This window comes from Coloeus monedula, assembly GCF_965178545.1.
Source record: "Coloeus monedula genome assembly, chromosome: 3".
In the NCBI taxonomy this organism is placed as follows: domain Eukaryota; kingdom Metazoa; phylum Chordata; class Aves; order Passeriformes; family Corvidae; genus Coloeus; species Coloeus monedula.
This window is the reverse complement of record NC_138783.1, coordinates 66,143,266-66,167,506: the sequence shown is the minus strand read 5'-3', so window position 1 is coordinate 66,167,506 and position 24,241 is coordinate 66,143,266. Positions and strand designations below refer to the sequence as shown.

At 36.7% G+C, this 24,241-nt stretch overlaps 1 protein-coding gene across 2 annotated transcripts in view; it reads left to right on the top strand.

The window, feature by feature from the left end:
• Nucleotides 1–3,512: 3,512 nt before the first annotated feature.
• The window catches only part of KLHL1 (kelch like family member 1), a gene marked incomplete at both ends in the record, with an annotated part of 190,081 nt that continues 169,352 nt past the window's right edge, over nucleotides 3,513–24,241 (top strand). For both annotated transcript variants that reach the window (XM_082279274.1, XM_082279273.1), the window contains one exon: nucleotides 3,513–4,003. In XM_082279274.1, coding sequence (XP_082135400.1) covers nucleotides 3,513–4,003 — 491 coding nt within the window. The remainder of the gene's footprint in view (nucleotides 4,004–24,241) is intronic.

The following is a 24,241-nucleotide window of genomic DNA, read 5'->3' as shown; positions in this document are numbered from 1 at the left end:
GTACAGATGGAAGGCTGCAAGACATCAAAATCTTTCCCTTTGACAACTTAAAAGACAAGTGTAATTTCATAGTTCTGTTCATATGTCTGTGTCAATCCCATATGAGTAGACTAAGACATACTTGACTAGTAAGCTAATTACATTAGAGTAATTCCTATGAGTAAGGTCCCTAGAACTCCAGTAGAGAACCATTTTTTCTTCTTCTGGATGGAGAAGCAAGTCTAGGCAAATTACAGAGTTAAGTTAATCTTTTTATGTACCAGAAGTTTCAACTGAAACTCAAACACATTTTGTGTTCTTGCCATGCAGTAATTTAGAATATGTTCTTAGTCTCACTGGCATATGTCAAAAGCATTCACTGGGAAACATGAAGATAAGAATCTGTGAAAACCTAACTAAACCAACCTGTTTAATTCTTTTACTTCATGCTCAGGAAACCAATTTATTAATTAACTATCAATACTGACAATGACTGATTTTTCAATGTAGTTCTTGTTTACTGTACATTGACAAAATAATTGTGATTGTGATATGAACTATGCTAATCAAGACAATTTTCCAGATTTCATTTTATGATACTCAAGTGTTCATGCATCTTTATGTAGGAGAATCAGGCATACAAGCCAAATTAATGCATCTCTTACTGCAAAAAGTATTTATGTACTAAAATATGAAAGAATCAAGTAATGCTAAGAAGTATGTCAGTGCCTATACATGGTATCTTGAACTGATTTTTGTTATTTAAAAAAAAATTCAAGACTTTATTTCAGTTACTGACATAACTGAAATAAAAATACATGAATAACAGATAACCTGGAGTATTTTCAACCTTTTTCCCTTATAATTGCTTGATAGCTTGTACTGTGACAGGTGATAAAAAACCTAAATCACTTTCTTGGGTGATACTATAATATATATTCATTGAGTGACCTCTGGAGTATATTTAGAAATATACTTTGTTGGAATGCACTGTCATTTATATTTATCTATTTTGGTGAAGTAAAGATAGAATGTCTAACCTATCAATTGTTCACATCAAATGATCAATTTAAGGACTAATGCAGATTTTAAAATGACTAAGATTTATAACATGGCAAGTAAATGATGCAATTCTCCTCAAATCAGAGTATCTGCATTGGCCTAATCAGTTAAGAGGTATTAAACACAGAAGAGATAGCAACCTGTCTATCTATATGTTCATTGATTAAAACTATTTTATATGTAGATATCCCCATCTTTTAGAGCATGTAACTAGTCACTAGGTAGCCAGTATTCACTGTAGATGATTTCATATATTTCATCATAAGAGATGCATTTCTAGACCCTCAGAAATTATTGAAGTTTCATCTGTCCTATTCTAGATGAAGATTTCTAGGCATTTCTTCCTGTAGTTCTCCTAAGCAGCACATAGTCAGATCAGTTCTCAGATAAAAATGAACTGTCTCTTTTGTTTGGTTTAGAATGGTTTTTGTCTCTTTTTTTATCATTGAATACTGAGAACAAACTTGAGGCACCAGGGAGTTTTCAGTCCAGCTGTGGTGGTATAAATCAATCTTTAAAATGCACAGTGGCAATTTTTCTTCCTTTGAAAGTAGGACTTGGTGCCTTGAATTCTTGCACTGTTAAATCCAAGACTTTATCAGTATTAAACACAAACTCTAATATTGGTTTGTATCCAGAAGCAATACTTCACTGATAAACTAAACAAAACAGTAATATACTTCAGTCATGAAGTAAATATAACAGTAATAAAATTTTTAATTTGTGTTTGATTTCTGTGCTTCCCTGGAGGAATTTTCAAGCTATAAAACTTTATGAATGAGGAGTTAAAACAGACCAGCTTGAGGGAAATAATTTCCTCAACCTCTTTTCTTGATTTCACAAAGAGTTAGAATAACAGACTTTTTGAGAGCTCATGAATACATGGGTAAAGCTGGCCAATGCAAAGATTACTGGATGAAAATACAATCTATTTCATCATTTTCTTAGGGATAAATCTTCTTCTAAAATATTACTTGGTAAGGTACAGGTGAATTGCAGGCATTCTGTGTATCATCTTATTGCCACCAACTTTTCATGCATGAGGTTTATGAGCTAGCAGGTGACGATACGCAGTTTTGCTGCCATTTCCTCTCCGACATTTCACCATAGAGCTTTTAATTCTGTAATTATGTCCCCAATGCAGTGTACTCTGTGACACCCCTCCCAAGTGGGCAGATGTTCCTAAGCAGATTTCTTATGTTGTGAAAGGAACCTCCTTTGGGTTTAGCACTGTCAGACTGCACTAAGAGCAGGTATGGAAGGTAAGAAGCAGATGTGTTGTGCAATTTCTGTTTGACACACTGTTCCTTTAGCCAATGTTTTCTACTGGTACAGCAACACTGAGCCAACAGGCTAATGAATGGAGCCTGCAGAATACATCGTTAACCTGTAACCTCATCCAGGCTGCATGCAGTCTATTAAGTCTGTACTCCTATGATTCACATTTTTGTGTTTACTGCTGCTGATACATTTGTTGTTGCACTTTATTTGGCTATATTTGGTATATATACAGCTGTCTCAGAACTAAAATACCAAGGTGAGGAGACCTGCACTGGAGACAGCACGAGGCTGTGAGGGGCAGTTAGTGACCTGCCGACTTACTTGCACGACGAAGCCTGAAGCATCTTTTTCCCTCTGTCTCTTCACACTGACGGCCCCAGAGCACATCTGCGTCACATGCAAGGGAGGGGGCGGCTTGGTGAGAGGCGCCGAGATAGACGGAAAATTGTATACTGAGGACCTTGACAGCCTCACGGGCGGGATTTTTTTTTTTTTTTCCCCTCCTACGTACAGTGCATATAAAGGAGCTCCGTTCTCTTTCTGTGCCAGCTCTCGGGCATTGCCATCCCAGATAACGGAAGGCATGGGACTCCCCAGAGAAACGGGATGGGAAGGCGGGACGTGGAGAGAGGCTTCCAGGTGACTTTTTCCTCTCTGTCTGCGCTCGGTCACGGAGCTTAAGAGACTGAGGAAGTGCCACCTGCCTCCCGCTGTGGCTGCCGCCGCCGCCGCCGCTCCTCTCCGGGCTGTAGCTCGCTCCCCCGTTAATCAGACTAGCGCGTCGTCGCAGCCTCCCTCGCCCGCTATTCCCTCGCAAGTGTCCGTCTCCCCTGAGAGATGTCTCTCATTTCTGCCTCTCTCTCCTCCCCTTTCCACTGATCACCGTGCGGTTCTCGTCAGCTCTGGGCATCTCTCTCTTTCTCTCTTTCCTGCTGGGTGTCTCTACCTCCTCTTGGCTCTGTGCATCGCTCCATCCATCCTCCCTCTCTCTCCGCACTGGTGTGTGCGCGAATCTCTCTCCGCCCGGCGGCTGCCACCCCTCGCCCTACAAGCCCAGCGCCGCCCGGAGGAGCCGCCGCCGCCGCTGCCGGAGCGGGGCCGCCCCGCGCTGCCGCCGCCGCCGCCTGGCCCTGCCTGGCCGCCGTGAGTCCCGCCTCAGCCCGCGCCCGTCCCCCGCCCGCCGCGGCACCATGTCCGGCTCCGGCAGGAAAGACTTCGACGTGAAGCACATCCTGCGCCTCCGCTGGAAACTGTTCAGCCACCCCTCGCCGGCGGGCGGCCCGGCGGGGGGAGGCTGCCTGCCGCCCGACAGCAGCTTCGAGCACTGGGGACCGAGCCAGAGCCGCCTGCTGAAGAGCCAGGAGAGAGGCAACGGCGTCTTCTGGAAGAAATCCGCCTCCTCCGCCTCCTCCTCGGCAGCCACCACGGCCAGCCCGCCCAACGGGACACTGCTGCCCGCCGGCGGCCGGCTAGCCACGGGGCACGGCCCGGGACCGCCGCCACCCCGCACCGTCTTCTACGTGGAGTCCCTGGAGGAGGAGGAGGAAGAGGAGGCGGTGCCCGGCGGGATGGAGGTGGCCCGCGAGCCCGAGAAGCCCCTGGAGCCGCCGGAGGGGGAGGAGGCGCCGGGGGGCTGCGCCGATGGAGGCAGCCGGGCAACAGGTGACGGAGGCGGGCACAGGTAGGGGAGCGCGGCTGCTCCGGCGCCACCTGCGCGGCGGGCGCGGGCGGGTCCGCGGGTCATCGCGGGGCTCTGCGGCCCCGGAGGACAGTGACGGGGTGGGTGCAGCCGGGCCAGTGTGCCGGCGGTGCTGCGGCAGGGTGGAGGTCTCGGGGCGGGAGGTTTGAGCTGGCAGGGTTTGGAGCCGGACAGAAGGGCGGCCGGGGGACTGCCCGAGAGCCCCGGGAGAGACCGGCCAGCCTCATGGTCAAGGTGCCGCGGATCACGGATTCTGCCCTTGGCCTTCTTCTGACCTTGCCCCTTCTCTTGGCCTGCGGCTGCTTCTGACCTGCCCCTGTCCCTGACCTGTCCCTGTCCCTGTCTCTGTCCCCACCTCCGCCCCCGCTCCTGGGCTGCCCCTGCCCGCGGGGCTGGCCCGAGAACCGGCGCTTGTCAAAGCGGGCGCTCCGCGCTGGGGATCGTCGCTACCCAACTTTGTCAGAAGTTTCTTAAAACGCTGGCGGGAGGTAGTGTTGTTCTGGCTAGTGGGATGACAGATAAAAGCTCAAAAGTAAAAGCGTCCTATTTCCTGAAACTCGGTGACTAAACAGTGTTGCACCCTACCTCAGAGAAAAATAAGAATTATAAGAATTTTCCGAGTCATGAACCCAGTGACACCTGAGAGGATGTAAGAACAAGCAAGACACATCCAGATTCTTGTTTTTCATATAAATGTGTTAATGTTGAATTGCTTTTCTTTCTCAATCCCTGCCCTCTTTGCCCCCAGCTGAAACAGAAATTAAAATCATTTGAAGAAGGAAATGTAGTTAAGAGAGAGCTTTCAGAAAAACTCTGATACAGATAGTCCTAAGGGTAAAATGATTCATTGCTTTAGCTCTGCTTGCCCCCACCTCCCCATGGTTAAGATTACTTCATTTTCATTTCTCTTGTCTTTTTTTTTTTTGTGTTCGGAGAGAAATATACAGTCTCTAAACATGAAAAGAAATGAATGGAATGATTTGTTTTTTTCATATTGAAAGTAAAACATATAATATTAAATATTAGATGAAGGGACAGTACCGTGTGTATGTTTGGATTAGTACGGCTGGAGATAAACATAGATGTATGTAACTGAGTATGTTGCACCTTTTCAGAGAGCCCTAAAGCATATATTGTCTCCTTTAATCTCTTATTGTTTTGTCAGTTAGCATAGTTCATTTAGTAGGAGCTATATAATTTAATCACATGGAATAGCTGATAAGTGACTTAGGGTACGTTTTTAAAGAAAAAGCAATACTGAAGTTTTTATGAACATTGGAAGTTGTTCTGAGCAACAAGAAGGTGCTTATCCTAGGATTCAATTCGAATTGTAATCAGATACACTACAAAGACAGGTAAAACGCCCTAAAAGTATCTCTTCAAGGTTTCTGAAGAGTGAGTGGGAGAGGTTAAAAACTAGTACAAATATAGTTTCATTATATAGACTTTTCATTTAGGTGTATCACTGATCTGAGACTCTGTAAAGATCTGCATACTAACAGAAACTTAATGAGTTTTAATGGTACCCCTTGATTTGCACATAAGAGTCGACTTGGTAGAATTTGTGTACTCTGTGACATTATGTATCTGATTACTGCGCTTACTGCTCTTGATTTTTATAATCCATTTATTCCATGTTCTTCATTCATTGCTACTGAAACAACACATCTAGTCATCAGTAACTTGTAGTCCTGTTGAAGGAATATACTTAAATTTGTTCAGATTTAAAGTAACTGTGTCAGGAGAGATGATTTTATTATTAATGAAAATGCAACCTTTTGAGGTATGAAAATGTTTAAGATAGTTTTAGTCTAAGACTTTGCTATTTCTCATCAAAGAACCTTTCATTTGCCTCTATGAACTTTGTATGTTATGGCAAGAGGTGGGCAAGTGCTGCAAAAACGTCAGTTCTGTGCCTGAAAGTCCTGTAATCCAGGTCTTCTAATGCCCTGGAAGTTTCTGTCTCACTCATTCTGTAGAGATAAGTCTTATAAATGGTGCCAACTTCTTTACTTCACTGTGACTGTAGGATATGTAAATTACTCTCCAGTCCAGAATGACAGATACTATCAGATACATAAACAGATGAACATGCAGGACTTCGACCAAGCCTTTAGGAATATACCTGGATTTTTGGTACAGAAAGTGATAACTTCTGAATTTCCATAGTGTTAGTCCTGCCCATATTTAACAACTGCTTTAATATTTGAGGACTGTATGGAAAACAATATTTTTGTTATGTGAAAGTGGTGAGAATTCAATATTTGAATATGTTCCAGTATAGACCGTGTCAACATTATTTCAGATGTTGTGAACAGGAGGTCTCTGGGCAGTAACAGCTCGAAACCCAGTGGTAGGACGTAACATGAGGAGCGGTTTGACAAGTTGGCTTTGGTTTTATGCTTGGGATTTCTAATTTTTTTTTGTTATTTCTGCTATTGACATATATGTACAAGTGAAAATTACTTTTTGTTTTTTATTTTTAGTGTATACTTGGGATCCTTGTATCTCCCAAAGAGTTTTCATTTGGTTCTTGTTTGGGTTTTTTGTTTGTTTGTTAGTTTCTTTTTTTTTTTTTTTCCCCCAGCTGGTCTCCTCAGCTTGAGACATGAATTTTGTACTGGTATCCTTTTTCAGCTCAGCTGGGTTTGTTTTTCAGTGGAGTTTTAGTTACTGTTTCTACATGTAAGCTAAACACTAAGCTGAATGATCTCAAATTCTTAATTTTAATTTTAGTGTTCTGTTAGATATTGTGGAATAAGAAGTACATTCTACTTTACTGATTTGGGTTTTTTTCATGTTTCTAAAGAACATCCTGTCATGTCAATTGTACAGTACATCTATTCATAAGTAAGGCTATGTGTATAGTCCTACTGGCATTAAGAAGACTGAAGGGTTAGACAGGGCATGTTTTAAAGTACGTACTTAATTGTTCTATTTTTCATATTGTATCTGTAAAAAGAAAAAAAATGTTTTATGGCTAAGAATTAGTGTTAGAACACTGTCTGCTTGAAATTGCTTGGAATTGCTTGGAAACATGCATATCAAATTGGTTTAGAGCTGGCATGACAAAATTGTCAATAGATACAGTGGATATTTAAAGATGGTTTTTTTGATCTTCATTTCCTAAGACAAAACTGTTAGGAAAAAAAAAATCTATAATGTGAATTTATAATTACGATTTACAAATCAGCCCCAAAATACCAGTGCAAAGATTTGCGATATATCCATCAGATCCTCGCAGTTTATAATGGAGATTGTACATGATCATGACAGCTCTTTTCAGGTGAGGGGTTAATCAACCCTCAACATGAATGGGATTCACTTAATAGGCAGAGAGTTACTATTTTAATCCCTCCTTCCTGAGGGGATGGTAGCATGTTTTGCTTGCCTTGCACTGTTCAAATCCTGTGTAGATGTAATTCCTCATGTGCTCTCAGGACTATTCACCACTACACTCAGTACATGCCTCACAAACTAGTAACAGGTTTATTTTTACAACAGCCCTATTTTACAGTGGAGGACTAAACCAGAAAGAGAGAGAAAAGAGAAAAAAACCCATTGAATTGATTGGTTTCAGAGCATATAGCACTTTTCTCCCACTAGTTCCTCTGTTCTCAGTTGCACTCATAAATGATGAGCCCATCTGCAAACCAGCCCCAGAGTCCTCTGGTTGTGTGCAAGAGGAGTGGAGAACATGGGATTCAGTTAACATTTTGTTTAAGAGACAGCTCCAAGAAGGATATGCCAGATATGCCTAACCCACGTAAAGGAAGCACTGACAATGCAGAAGTCTTTCATAAAACATACAATAATTTGAAAATAGAGCTTCCGAAAGAAAATGTCAAATCCTCCCACGATTAGATACTAATAGTGTACCTTGAAGCAAGAACTGAGAGGACTGAGTACTGTGCCTTCCTCACACATCAGTTTCATGCTCAAATGTTGAATTGCTAGAAAAAGTAATGAGGAAAGCATTTTACTCTGTTGCTGTCGAGTTTGTCAATGTGAAGTAAAAAATTCAGTATTAATGGGAATCCAAAAGGTTAATAAATGAGAGACTGATATTCTAACTCAAACATTAACTTAGAAATTTAGTTTGCAAGTCTCTGTGTTCAAAACTATTTATTTAAATTAAATCATTATGATCAGTGTAGAATCAGGAACATAAAAATGTACATGATTAAACTATAGGATCAAAGCTTTTGTACAAGCATTTCTTTTGTATTTTTCTGTTCTGAGCCCACAAATCCTGCATTTTGACTCTTCTGCCCATTAGTCTCTCCCACTTCTAAGTCTTCTTCCTTTTCTTCTAGCAACTTACAACCTTGTGGTTGGCATGCATCTATAGAAAGTTATGAATTTGGAGCTGGTCAGGATGAGCAACATTCTCAATGGTGCTTTCTAATTTATTGAGAAAATATTTTGACCATATTAGAAAATGTAGATAAAATTGTCATAAAAATTTGCTACTTAAGTACTTCATGTACTGTTGTAAGTGTATCTAGTCTCATGAGAGGTTTCTGGTCTCTGGTTTCTAAGTAAATGGAGTTTCCTGTTTACAGCTTTCATCTCGCTACCTGAGCTTACAAAAAGAGGACAATCAAGGTACCTTCCTATGTCTTAGTCTATCCTGTGAGCTCTCACAACTTCAGGTGTTTTCACAACTGATCATGGCTGTGGCCTTTCTGAGGTGATATCCACATTTGAACCATAGCTTCTGCTGTGATAACCAGATCCTAAAATTAGATACTAAAGAAGTCAAATTAATAGCTGTGTATGTTTTTATACTATCTCATATAGACTTCTTTGTTAAGAAGGTAATTTAATGCTTAGGGTGGAATATAGATCACACAATTCTGCATTTCTAGGTTATGGAATCAGAAGAGAAAAATCCATTTGTTTTTATCATGAGCCAGTTTTTCAACTTGATTATGAAACTTCTAAAAAGGGTTATATAACTTTTATGCTTTTGTATTTATACTTTTAACTTTGACAACAAAAGAGTCAGGGTTCTAACACAACACAGGCCACAGACCTTTCTCCTCCAAAGCTCTTACTCATTCTCAGAGGATCTATGCTCTGTGAATGGGAGGCAGAAGAATCCGGTGATAAAAATAGTGCAAGATCACATAGCTGAAGAATGTATATATATACATGTATGGAACTAAATAAGTTACAAGGAAAATCCAGGTCTAGAACTCCCTAACTTTAAAATCTGGCTCTGCTACTTGTAGAACAGCATTTCTAAAGCTTGGCTGTTTGTTTTGGTTTGGTTTTTGACAAAAGAAGCAGAAGAACACACAAGTCACTTCATGTGCTGTCATTTCTTTTGTCCACCACTTGAATGCAGAACTGAAACTTGAGGATTCACTGTGTATCCCACGGTCACATGAACTGACATCAAAAGAAAGTTCTTAATTTTTATGTAGGTAATTACAATGGTGATGGTGGACTCTCTGCAGAAAGATTGAGGAATTCAACATCTGAAGAATGGCAAGTCTTCAGAGTCTTCCGCTGCATTTGGGATTCTAGTGACAAGCAAGAATTCATATAATGTTCTTCTTGGTGCTCCCAAACTTACTTTCTTTTGTTACATCCTCTTTACATTCTTTTTGTTTTGAGTATCCATTCTCCTGGGTCTTATTCTAGCTTTTTTTCCTTCTTTCCACAGTCTCAAAGGATTCCCAACTGCCTTCCTCAAATCCTAGGTTCCTTACCCAGAAAGCATTACTTGGTTTTACCAACCTCTCTTCCCATCTACCTTGTTGATTTACTTACCAGGTTACTTTCTGTCCAGCCTTGTCTGTATCTTGTCAAGATACTTTCAAAAATAAGGTCAAATTTCCCCTAGTTCATTATCAGCTTCGTGGACCTCTCATTCTTCTGTTTCTCCCTATTTCGTAATCTTTGAATTTCAGTATCATTTAAACCTTCCCTTATCTCCTTTGTCAGTTTTAATAAAATCCTGATAGAATTCCCATTCCTATGTTTTTACCTCAGCTCCCCATTTTACTATGTTCTCTGACTTGTTTCATCACCTGCTGCCAAGTTGATGATACTATTTGCTATGTTTAATGGGTCAGCAAGATACTTTCAATTGAGTAACTCATTCAGTCCATGATGGGGATTTATTTTCTCTCATCTTATCTCTTTCTTAGATGCACATATTCGAATAAGGTGAATTATCTTTCAAATGTCCCTATTTCTCTTCATTGAGTGTAACAGTAATCTAAAGTGGCTAGTTCAGGTTCAAATGTTCAATTTAAATGTTTAATGTTCAATTAAATTTGATAAAAAGAACATCATTTGAAGTCTGCATTGCAAATTCAAACTGTTCTAAAAAGACAGAATAAAAGGATAGAATTAATTGAATCTATTATATATTCACAGCGTTAGTAAAAAGCATATCTCTCATCTCAATAAAAGTATGGATGCTTCTAGAAAACATCAGCCCATTAAACACACTAGAAAGGAAGGGACTTGATCAGTTTTTTGGTTGTTGTTACCCGTGTACTTTCAACATTGACAAAACCATCCATTCTTTTTTCCTCTGGACTAACTTGCACTGTTTTGCATGAATATTTCAAAAAAAAATCAAAATTAAGAAAAGATTTGGCAGTGAAAATATCAGTTGCATGGAGAGTGACTGAATCAGTAAAATACCTCTAAAACTATGGACTTCATATGGGTAACATCAAAGAACATTACAAAAGGGAAATGCTTTTCAACCTGTTCATAGTCAAAGTGAAAGCAAGTACAGAGAACAGCCATCTGGAAAATCCAGTTGATGGTGCACCTTTATAGATAAGTCTCCAGAAATACTGTTGGCTTGAATATATATTTTTTTTTTTCCTTGATGAAACCATTTCTGGAATAATAATAGTAGGGACATACAGAAGTCTATACAAATAAATATGTATCATCTACATTTCTCTCTGTATATAAACATTATAAGATTTACATATATTAAAAGTGCACATATGTATATAATTTATATAGTTATTCATAAATAAATTAGAGTTGATTCCTTTATACCTTTTTTGTGAGCAGTGAAGTTCACTTAAATATTGTGCATGGAAAAAAAATTAGAGCATATTGTTGGAATCTGTTCCATTCATAAGAATGGTGCTGATACAGAGAAACAGGCTCTTAACACATGATCATTTCTTTCTAGCAGCTACTTCTTATCCTTGTGACACATTTTTTTTATAACCGGTTGGAATCAGTTTAAAAGTTTGCTCTTTCTTTTTGTATCTCAAACTTGCATTTTTTAGGTGAAAACTGCTCCTTAAATATTATGCTATGATGTTTTGGCAGAATTTCCTAGCATACAAATTTTCTGGTGTTATTATAACAATTTTTTAGAATACAGAATTGATGGCCTAAAGTAAACTATTTACACTAGAGAAAGAATTAGATGTTATTAAAGTTTCAGAAAGGAAATTTCTCCTATAAAAAGTTAAGAGCTGCTACAGCTTCCTCAGAAAGATAAGTAACTGTGTAATCATCCCTAGTAAAAAATAGAAAAAAGATCCCCCAAATTCCAAACCTTAATTTTACCAAACATTTAATTTCAGCTGTTTCTAAAATGTCTGATTTTTATTTCAAAAAGTCATAACTTACCAATAATTTAAGACAAACACAGATCCAAAATACTAAAATATTATGATTTTTTGGTAAGAGTTTTAGTAAAGCTTATAGTTTTCTTTAGATGTTTTTCCATTAGTATTTTAAATCTTCTATTTCAGAATTTTTGAAAATGTTAATTTTAAATGTAGCAACAGGTTAAAACATTATCATCATTTACACTTTAAAAGTACTCTTTTAATTTATTATAAAATAATAAGTGAAAACATTTTTCTGCATAATTAAGTATGTTTCTCCAAAGCTCATGTTAAAATTTAGCTGGAAGCTTCAATTCATGCTTCAAGTTTATGTCACATTGTTCTTTCCATTTCTCCTATTTCCAGCTGAAGTCTTGAATGTTTGTACTGGCAATGCTGAGGATTACTGTTAGTTTAGACCAGTGTTACCATTCTCTTGTCATAAAGATATATATTCAAGGCATCAGAGGTGATTGTCATGAGTAGCCTGGTTTTCCAAACCACATTTGTAATCATACCTCCTATTTCTTCCCTCTTCAGGCCTTTACTCCATATCTCCCTGCCACGTTTTGGCTGTTGTGTAGACCTGTCCTACCGATTAGGATCCTGAATCCATTCTTTAACTTACACAGGCACATCTTATCTCTTGATTTCCATTTTCACTACTTCGTATGAAATTTCATCTGTTCCACTTGACCCATAAAAAATATTTAATTAATGAGATAAAATGGAAAATAAATGATCATTACTTAGTTCTCAGAAATGAGCCAACAGAAACAGACATAGAGAATTAAGACTTGGTTCAATGTGGTGTGTATTCCAAAGTTTGGACTTCAACTTACTATATTAAAATGGAATGTTAGAAATAAAACATGTACGATTGTGCAGAACTGAAAATAAGAGATTTTATATTTTAGTGTTTGCCATTATCTCAAAATGTATTTGAAAGATGGAAAAGTCTTTTTCAAAACTTAAAAATTATTTCTTGAATCTAAACCAACAATCTGTATCACACGGGATTGATTTTCTGAGTTTAATAGGCAATGATTTTCTTGCTCTTTAATAAGTAGCTGGGTGTAATTCATGGAACACATCATCTGCCATTCATTCTTTTTTTAACTGTATCAGTCAAGTCTTCTGTTTTACTATGTTTCATCAACATTAAAATATCCAACCTTTTGTAACATCTGTATTTTCTTGTCATCTGTTTTCATCCTTCCTCCCACTCTAACCATATGGAAAAGCAGCACTGGTTTGACACCTTGGTGTCTTTTTGCTCCTATGTAGGTTTGCTTTGTGCAAAACTCATGGAGGAAAACAAAACCAAATCAAATAATCACAAAAGATCCTTGAATCTGAAAGAATATAATCACACACTCTGTCTTTGCTGAATATAGTCCTAGGATTGAATCCTATTTGGGCTCCTAATTCTTTCTAGAGATTCTTCAATGGTGTCGGTGATCCATACCTAAAAATAGAGTGTAGAAATATGTAAGGAGAGAAAAGTACAGGATGCATACCTCATGTGTAGTTTTGTTGTGCTGCATGATTTTGTTGAAACTATTCTTTCCCAGATTATTTTATATTCTAGCCGTGAGTAGGTTCTTTCAGAGCATAGAAGTTTGATCTTCAGCAAGTATGGAGAAAACATGATAAAAACCACTGTGTCTGTATTTGCAGGAATATGTGGCACTTCAGATACTCAACTTTCAGTTCTTAGACAGACTTTCGATTGCCTACAGAGATGTAAGTTCTTTTCATGTTCTAGACCAGTCAGGTGCATCACCAGTCCAAGCCTTCAGGCTTATCTGCTCACTGCTTTTTTCCCATATTCCTTGTTATTTTTCTACTTATAAACTGGAATCTGTAATGTTACAGTACATCCATCCACTACTAATCTCCACATGCATTGCTATATTTTTATTAATGCAATCAAATTGTGATAGTTTATGAATGTCCAAAAGATTAATTTTTTAAAACTAGTTTTATTATAGAGTTTTATTATGCTAATCATCATGCTAAATGCAAACCTTCTGCGTGTAATGTCTGTTGGCTGTATTTATGCTCCATTTATTTATTGAGTTCTCTTCTGTCAGTTGTTTCATCATAATTTTTACTATTAACTCATCCACAAAGATAACCTACTTTTTACATCGATTTTATGAAGTTCAGAACAGAAATACCCCAAAAGAAATTCCGCACCCCCTTCAAAGGGGCAATAGTAAGCACAACTCCAAAGTATATGAGAGATTGAAAATAAGGAAGGAGAGAGGAGAAAGAAGGGAAGGGGGAAAGTAAACAATATGGAATAAACTACTCAATATTTTCAGTCAGTGGAAACAATTTTTAAAATATTTTTAGTCTTCTGTTGATAGACATAAGGATTTCAAACTACTGTCACATCTCAGAAGTTGTTTTTTTAATAGCAAAAGCTTAAATTAATAATTGTTTGCTAATAACAATGCCTGCACCAACATATTTGATGATAATTAATCCTCCTGAATTAAGTTTTTGTGTATCTTGACTCTGGTATTTTAATTTAGAAGATTAATGACTTTTGTTTGAAAAGTAATAGTCTTTGAGAAGATAGAAGTTTAGATGAAAGTGAATGCTTCACTGTTCATCAGAGATGTAAATAGAATTTATGAAAACTGCTATAAAAGGGATCGAAGAGGAAAGCCTTGATATGCAAAATTAGGAACAGTAGTTGTATCAGTAGGAATTCTTCATATGTTTCTTTGCACCCGGTACTGTCATTTTAGTCAATAAGGACTAAATAATGAAGTAAAGCATATGCTTCTTAAAAGAAAACAAACGAAAAGAGTCTTAAATGATTCACCCATATCTTACAAGAGAGAACTAAAGTGCACAATAATCTTGAAAAAAATAAAACACCTCTGAAAAAATGAATATGGAGTAGTGCAACTTGCTATCCTGTCACAACAATAATCAGCAGAGATGTCAAGTAGGATCAAATGTCTAGATAGCATTCTGCAGAAGTGTTGCACTTAGTACAAAGCAAATAAAATATGAATCAAGTATTCCACACTGTTGCTAAAATTCAATCATAGGAGTAGATGAACAGATACATAGCCCACAAAAAAAGAATTCCTATTCTTGGATCTGTTTGGGTAGAGCCTCAGCTCTACTGTATTGTCCAGAACATTCAAAAAACACATGGATTGTCTGAAGAAATTCCACTTAAAAAAAATTACTATCATTTTAGGAAATGTTGTATCAAGAAAAGATTATCACAGGAAATAAATTTTATTATATTTTATAAAAACCAAACAGATTTCCAGGTAGTGGTGTGGACTCTGATATCTGGGATTATAACATTATAATAAACTAGACAAACTTCTGTCAATCATGACATGTTTAGACGTGACAGTCTTTTTGCCTTGAAGAAAGAAGCATGTTCAATAATTTCTCACAAACTGTCAGTCAGTATCTTTCTATGAAAAGGTTGCCTGCAGATGCTGACAAAGATTAAAAAAAACCCCTAACCTTTTGTATGAGGACTAAAAGTTTTTTGTTATCATTCCATTTTTACAACAATCATCGAATATATCTTTCAGAATTTAAGTACATCCTCTCTTTATGTTGTATGACTTCAGCTGAATTGCTTTTCCACTGGACTACTGTGGTATGCTAGATCTCATGAATATGCATAACCCAAATCAGTCCCCATCATATTAGACATTTAACATAATGCACAGACTCGTGTCTTAAAAATCTTGGTGTTTAATGAAATTGCACTAATTTAGAGTAAGTGCCAGAACTGTTATTTGTGGGGGTTTTGTTTTGTTTATTTGTTTTGTGGTATTTTTTTTGTGTGTTTGTTTGTTTTTTTAAGACAGAACACTGAAGCAAAAATACCTGAATTGCATGAGGAAATTTATAAACTGAAACTAGGTATTTTGAGTCTGAGTCCTTAAAGACAAGATGCTAAATCTCCACCAAGTAAATGTTATAGTAAAATAAATTTATCCACAGTACTCATTAAAAAAAAGTTTAAGTACATAATTAAAACTTCTGTATTTAGTTCATCAAGCTGTAGCTCTTTAATTAAGTGAAATTTAGTGTGTTCCTTTTAGTGCACAAGCTTCGTTGTTATCCCACCCAATTATCCCACTCTATGTCATATTTCTCATTACATTATCTTAAAAATATTGTGGAAAATATAATGAAGTGTATTGCTTCCAGAGAGTGAATTAGATGCGAAATAAAAAGTTAAAAGCAACTTTGTATGGTTTCCTAACAGCACTAAGTAACTGCTAGTGCCGTCTCTCTCACCACCATGTAAGTCGATAAGTTGATTTCTCTTCAGGTGCCACTGTTGTCATGACGGGCTTCAAACATTACTAAAGCTGAGAGTTGAAATAAGATGTTTTTATGTGTAAGGCTCTTAATTCTCTCATAATAAAAGAGTACGCATCATTAAGAGTGTAATGCACATGGTTGTCTAATCAAGGAGATTTCTGTCTGAAGTGTCCTGTTTCCTTTGTAGTGGTGACTGGAAATGTAGCAAAAAAGAGGAAGTGAGTAATTAAGAAAGGAAGGAATGTGCCTTGTCTTATGAACTCTAATATAAGAGGCTTACTTCAGAAGGAGAAATTCATTGGAAGGTTTCTTTCCAAATTCTGGTGATTAAGAAATGATACAGATGTTTCTTAAATTTTTGGTCTGGTGTTGAAATTAATTCCTTTGTGCATGACACAAGAACATTTTGAAAAGATCAGTGAAAAAAAAAATACAAAAAACTAAAAAATAGTGAGATTAATTAATGTCAAATGTAACTTGGAAAGTACCCTTTTTTCTTTTTCTTTTTTTATCCCTTCAATCTAAGTGTTCTATTACAACAGAGATGTGTCTAGGCATATGTTATTTTGCAAGGTGAAGTTAAATAATGTCTCTCTTTGAGGGCTTGTTTTTCTCTCTTGCCTTTTTGTGTAGTCTAAACAGAGCCACCCATGTTTATTGTACTGTAGGAAAAGCTCAATATACTTCAGGATTTTTACTTTGCTTAGCTTTTATGTTAGCATATGAAAACAGCAGTTGAAAAAAACAACCCAGTCCAACAGATGGTTTGTGCATTCTGCTACAAACAGATGATCGTTTCTCTCTCTAGTGTATGCAGATAACATTGTCTGCTAAAAGTTTTCAAGAAAGTAAGATTATGGCCTAAATTAAGCAGAAAAAAAGTCAATATGTCTTTTTTTTTTAATTTATGTTAAACAGCAAGGAGTCTACATATTTCAACATATGTACAGTTGTATGTTTTGGTGTATATAGATATAGATAGACAAACCAGAAAAATGCTAATTTCTGGAAGTACTGCTGCCTCTCTTTGCAAAAATCATGTTTGGATTATCTCTTGCAAACTTTGCTGCTGGTGCCACAACATGAACCTTTTATCTCTGTATGTTTGAGCATATTGAAATAACTAGTAATGGGTCTCACTTTCCTCCTTGATTTGTATTGATTTTTTTTCTTAATATATATTTTTCATTATTTATTCCCAAATTTCCTGGAGAAAGTACAGACAGTAATATTGGGTTTTTTATCTTTTGAAAAAAACACTACATTGGAGGAGACTCTGATGGAGCTCAGAAAAATACAATTCCCTCTGGTGTGCAGGTGAAGTTTAATTTATCTAAGATTCCTTACCATTACCATAACAGGCAATCTTTTGTCAGAAAACAAATTCCAGCATCATATCGGAGTAAGCAGCAGTTGTATTTGCTTTTGTAGAGGTTTTTCTCTTCAAGAACAGAATTTCGTCTAAAAATATCTAAAAAATGCACAAAACCAACACAAACTTCATATCATGTGCAGTAGACAATTTTAAGAATATCAAAACTCAATCTAATACTGATCTAATTTAAAGATAAATTATCTATCAAAACCAGGTATTCCTAACAACTATTTTTGTAAATATGTTGCATGCCTTGTCTTTGCTGTGTGGTATTTCAGAAAATCTGGTAAAATTATGCATATTTTTGCCATAACCTTTGTTTTCCAATCCCTGATTTGCTGTATCTCATGATAATTCATATAACAATGTCTGATGAATCATGTAGCAAGTGATTACATTAAGTGAGTTCATGTAGCAAATGTCCTTAAGCTTGTTTGAAAATTAATGGAAGCCAAAATGTGTTGAAAGTAGGAACAAATAATCCCTGTGTGTACAATTTGATCCTTCTACTCCAATTCACTGTGGATGGAAAGGTCAGTCAAAAAAGATCTGATGTTTCTTTCTTTAAGCAAAGCGGAGATGAACATGAATTTTCCATGAAAATATTTTTGTGATAAAATACTGTTTTATAAAAAAACAGTGGGAATGAGTGATTCCACTGCTACCATTTACTGATTTAAAATTAATAATTAAGATTTTCAGAATTACTGAAACATCTTATATGGCATATGAAAAAAACCCAGTCTCACTAAAAAAAAAAAAAAAAATTCACAGATCATGATTAGATACTTTAAAAGCCCAAAGACTGTGACAAGAACTAGTGCTAAATTATTCAGATTAATATGTTGGATTGAGCTGATAAGGACTTTTTATTTAGTAATTTTTGCATTCTCGTTCATGAAATCATCAAGGTTCTGACTGCACTGTTAGAACTTTGGAAAATTATTTGTCTCAAAATCCCATCAAATAGTTCAAGAGATGATTGCAAATTTAATGGAAGAAGTAAATATATATTTTATTATTAATTCTGAGATCACAGATCATATTTTGGGCAATTTGGCCACCACATGAATTTTTTTTAATTGTGTACTTTTTCTGAGCACAGAAGTTCTTCTCTGTGAATAGTTATCTCGCTTAAGTAATCTTTTGGGTTTTAGAGGCTCCTATGTTTATATATACTTGCTGTAGGATTGAGAACAGTGTCTTGGGGTGACTTTATGATATGTATCTCCTGTCGCCGCTCTATGCCCAGACATGATTCCTGTGCCTTCTGTGTCTTTAAAACTGGATGTGAGGGAAAAGAAAAGAAGCCAGATGAACTTTTCAAAAGAAGTTCATGCTCCAAGGTCACTCTGTCTTCTCTGTGTGCTTCTGTGGCAGCAAGAGTGAAGGAAGCACCCTTTTTGCTGCTTTTCAGGCAGCTTTTGGCTCTGTTTCTCCATAGAGAGACAGAGAGTTAAACTTTTTTTTTCTCCCTGGGACTTTGACCTCTTCTTCTTCTCTTCTGGACTGTTCAACAATACCAGAACACAACGGGAGACCCTACAGTGTTGGCCTGGAGGGGGGCCTACGCCAACACAGCTCCGAAGAGGAGAGAGAGAGAGACTGTGCCCAAAGAAAGGACTCTAAAATCTTCCCAGGTTTCTCTCCACAGCGAGAGGTTTTATTATTTAGCAGCATTATTCTTTTCCCGTGTGTTTGTTAAATAAATAGGTTTTTTTTCCTTCACTTTTCTCCAAGGAATTTCTTCCCAAACCTGGTGGGAGAGGGGTGGCTGTAACCTGCCTTCTATCCAAGGATGTTCAAATTCAGACGTTCCTCCAAATTTGTCTCAAACCAGGGCAAACAAATAAGGCTTTCAATAACAGTAATAAGTTTTAGATGGATGAACTTCACTTTATTCCATGCCTTTTGAATAAATATGCTAAATTAATCTTATATTAAAGTTTATAATTTACTATGAGCATAATATTTCAGTCTTATTTTCCATTACTGCTGATAGCTACTCAGTAAGATGTAGTGTCAAAAGGAAATGAGCCATAACAATCTTATATATAAGAAATAATATGTATTTTAAGAGCTTAATAGGGGCAAAAAAAGTGCAGTATTATTCTTCTGCTAAACCTTTTGTCACATGCTGTGTATTGTCCCTGCTCTATGACCTTTTCAAATGGCATTTCATTTTAAATCTCCACATTGTTCTAGAAACTAATTTCTGAGATTAAAGCAACATTACTTAGGTTTTATAATTAGAAAATTTGGTAGAACTGACATGCAAACCAGAGGAACTAGATTTTTAGTAAGCTTCTTCTGACTACTGTAACTTTTCTTATTGTTGCTTTTGTATATTGGATTATTAGGTCAAAAACAATTTAACAACTTTTCCAAGTTTTCTTTGCTAAAACTGCAGGCAGTAAGCTTTGATGAACCTCTTTCAGCCTTGTTTTTCCAGTGATACATTAGTTTCTTCAATTTAATTTTATTCATCTAAAAGAAATACATCTAATTCAGTAGTAATCTTGTCAACATAATGTACTCAGTATTTGAATACAGCTTGTCTGAAGAAAGAAGATGTGGCATATACTGCACAAGATGAGTTCTCTATCTCTGTGATGAGAGGGAAGCAGGATCACAGTTCTTGAGTGAGATCCTTATTGAGGTAGAGTATCTCAGTGGATTTTAGCCATTTACATTTAGGTTACCCATTTTGGTGTATCTTTCTATATTCTGTAGTAAATGGAGAAAAATATATACTTTAAGCCATGGTTCATGTGAGAAATGAGACAACTCTTAAAAAGATTAATTTATTGAAAACAGAAAAAATTGAAAAATTACAGAAATCAGAAAAATATAAAAATTTGGGATCCTATGGCTCGGTAGATGGTATGCCCCAGGAGCGCAGGGATTTGAGATCTTCTGGCTGAGACAGCACTAGACCTCAGGTAGAGAAAAAAACTTGCAGTGCTGGGTTGACTTAAAAAAATTACTAAAAGCCCCTTAAAAGGGGTAAGGCTTTTAATGCCCAGCACCGATGTCTCCCACAGCTAGTCTGGAGAGAGCAAGAGGGGAAGAGAGAAGAAAGAAGAGAGAGGGAAGAGGGAAGGGAGAAGAGAGAGCCCGCCTCTCGGCTTCGTCCTTTTTATAGTTTTTGCTCCGCCCCCAGTCCGCCCACAGCCCGCCCCTTCGGTCCAAGGCGATTGGTGCTTTCCCTTTGATGGATCATCTCTGTCCACCAATGGCTCATCGTTGTCAAGGGGGGTGGTATCAGTTAGATAAGGGAAAACAATACTTTCATTAAAATTCAGGTATTCAGGTTGCCATGGAACTTGCCTGCAGAGTAATGGCTCTGCAGCTAGAAATAGCTGCTGGCTATTAAGACTGGGTGGGGGGGTTTTGACCTTGGAATCAAAATGCAAGTGAAACACCTACAAAAAGTATTAAAATACATCCAACACACCTCAGAACACTTGTAAAAGTATACAGTAAACACAGGAAAGGTAACTCTTATGGTGTACCAGTGGTTTGTAGCTTGAAAAGGGGCAAGTTTGTGATTTTTAACTGGGAAAATTTTAACTGGGAAGGGTGCAACTCTATTAATAAATTTTAAACAAATAGAAACACTGATAATGGAATTGGATTTTTGTACCTGGGCTGATGGGTTAATTGTAACATTCAATTTAAAAATAATTAACTCAAAATTAATTATTTAAAGCACTTAATATGCAAAGACCAAGCACAAATAGGGATTTCATGTATGACAGTTCAGCTGACATGTATCAGATGTCTACAGTAGTATGGATTGGATTGTGCTTAAAAAGTGCTTAGATTTCTGTGCTATCCATTCTATGTTTCCATAAAGATTGTCCATGAATAGTATAATGAAGAATAGACTGGGGTAAGGCAGAATCTGAATTTTACTCTTCTAATGCGCTTTAATTTCTGGGAAGGCAGCCCAAGCCTTATCATCTTAACCTAAAATGATAAAAAGAATGAATTAGAAGAGAATAAATATTCTTTTAAAGGTAGAGATAAAGAATAATTTTAAGCTGCTGTCTTTCATGTGTAGATGAAAGATGAAAGTTACTTCAAATTACAACTACTACTCTATAATAGAAGACATTAGGATAAAAATGTAACTCAGAAGGTTCTAAAACAGATAGAAAACAAGTATTTCACAGTTCTGATAAAGAAAATTATGTAAACTATAATGAAAATTCTGCAAATTAGAAAAACATATACAAAATGAAAATTTCAGAAGTAAATTACTCTTGCAATTGAAAGTGTTCTTTTCAGTCCTGGGTACATATTTTCACCTATGGAGAAGTAAGAGAACCCTCAGCTTTTTAACATTGCTGAACCACCTGCTGAGGCATCTATCTGAATTATTTTTAAATGTGCTTAAGAGCTACATATAAGAATTTCATACAGAGGTACTGTTTAGAGACACTGGATTTCTGAATTCAAACAGAATGTATTCAGATTGAGGCTCAACCTTACAGAGCCCCATAGCTATTGAGAGGTCTGGTAACGGTATCGACTAAAATACTTTTGATGTCTGGTGACAAGTAGTGCCTGATCAAATTTTGAGATTGGCCAAGACTAACTAATTGAAAGTCTTGAAAGAAAGTTTGTAACAGTTTCATTTTACTGGATCTCAATGGTTATTTTCTTTTTCTTTTTTTCCTGTTATGCATCGACCAAAAATAAGTATAGCATGAGAAAGAAGTATCAGAAAAGCCTCTCCATAAAGCAGCAATGCAATAAAATCTGTATTTCTTTCCTTTCTGGTAGATATACTAGCTGTCTTTTAAACAGAGGTTATCACAAACTCAACTCTTGTCTTAATATTTCATAACCTTAAACCTTATAAAACTTTAACTCTGATATAAAATTTTAATAGATAGCAGAAGATGCTGAATAAGAATGTTTTGAAATGGGTTCTTTAGCACAAAGAAAGAAGCACTGAAGTAATTGTGAATATTTCATGTTATAAGAACTAGCTTCAATGTCAAGCTTCATTTTTTCGAGAAAAAAAAATCCATCAAAAGGTTAGTTATAACCTTTGGAAAAGGTTACTTTAATAATACCAAGCAGGGAAGCATATGAAATGTTTGCAAGCTTTTGTGGTTTTAGTATGCATGTTTCTGATGTCAATTAAAAATATCATCATGCAGGGAAAAGTGCATTTTGAAGTAAACACTGGTAAAAGCTTTATCCTCCAGAAAATGTTTTAAAGGAAAACAAATAAGGGGCTAATGATTGACATGTATTTCAGGTTGAAGTCTGCAAGCCCCAGTTTATTGTGGGAGTTTAAAGAGTAACATTTGAGCGTTTCGTTAATTCTGACTGACTACACCATTTTGCTTGGTTTCATTGGTCCCACTAAAATTAGAAACCAAAGTCGTGAATGACAACAACAAAATTCAGCAAAGTCTATTTAAAGAATCATGCCTGATATCAAGAGTATTTGATCACAGTTAGACGGTGTAGTCCATTTATACCAAGTTCCTCCAGCCATGAGTAGGTTGCTTAAAGCTATATGTGATGGGACTATATTAACAAGTTCTTGGCTAACTAGTATGATTGATGGCTATCCAATGTTTTTGTGTTTCCTATCCTCAACTCAGAAATAGCTTCAAGGACTGAAATGAGGGGCATTTTGTTTTGATCTGTCATTTCTTTGCTTCCTTTCCATGCCCCAGTTGCTCTGTAGCTTACAGCGCTGTCAAAAATGGGTCACCTTATCACTGACTACACAAGTTGTGACAAGCATTAATGTGAAGGAGACTTTTACTCAGAACAAAGGAAACAGCTTCTCAAATTATCTTTCCTCCTTCTTTTCTCTCACCCTTTTTCTCTTTTTTTTTCTTCTCATTCCAAAGCATTGAGCTGTATTGCTGTCATAGCCCTGTGAAAATACTGCTTTGTAAACTGCAAACGTAATAAAATTGCTGGTCATGACAAATGACTGAAGTCAATCTTTCCTATTAAGTCCATGTAATGGCTGCAGTATGTACTGTGCCGTACTGAGGAATTAGAGTATAGTCTCTGCAGGAACTAACCTACCAATATTTAACCAGAAGTAAATCAGACAACGATGAATTGTCTTGTTCTTTAAGAGTATTCATAAAGTCTCTACTGTGCATTTGCTTTGGAGGCAAAAGTTTCCCAGACTTCTGGAACCTTGTGCAACTTCTGTGTACTAGTTTTTCTTCTATCAGGTTCTGTTTCTAATTTCATTGCATACAAATTTCCATAGGGGCTTTGAGAAGGTTTGATTCAATAAAATGATATAAAATTAACTCTTCATTTTACATCTGGAAAGTGTGGACTTTAGAGACATTACCAATAACTGACAGGGATAAGATGCTCACCAAGGTATGTATGCTGCATCATCTTAAATGTATGGTTTCTGATTCAAGAGGTGATTGTAAGAAATACTTATTTTAAATAATATGACTGTGGTGGTATATTATGCATTCTACATTACATATAGACACATACACAAACAGATTAATCTTCCATTCCCACAGAATAAAGATACTGAAAATCTCTCAAAAAGAAACTGTGTCTGTATTTTAAATTTTTAAGAAAAGAATAGTCTTTATTAAGGGAATGCTAAAAGAGGATTAAAATGAAATTACTATCATATCACCTTTTTGAGAAGTTAAAGACAAAAACTCACTGTCAGATCGAAGATACCAATATCTGACTTAGTAAGTGGCTGCTAGCATATATTAACATAAGGAAAGAGTATCAGATGGTATACTATATTTATTAAGAAAATAAAATTATCCACAATGAATCCAGAGTTATCTTCTAAGTGGTAATAGCCAATTTAGAGCCTATTGTTTTCCATATGTGGTGATTCTTCCCTAGTCTCCTTGATTCTGCAGTTATCAACACTGAATTTAA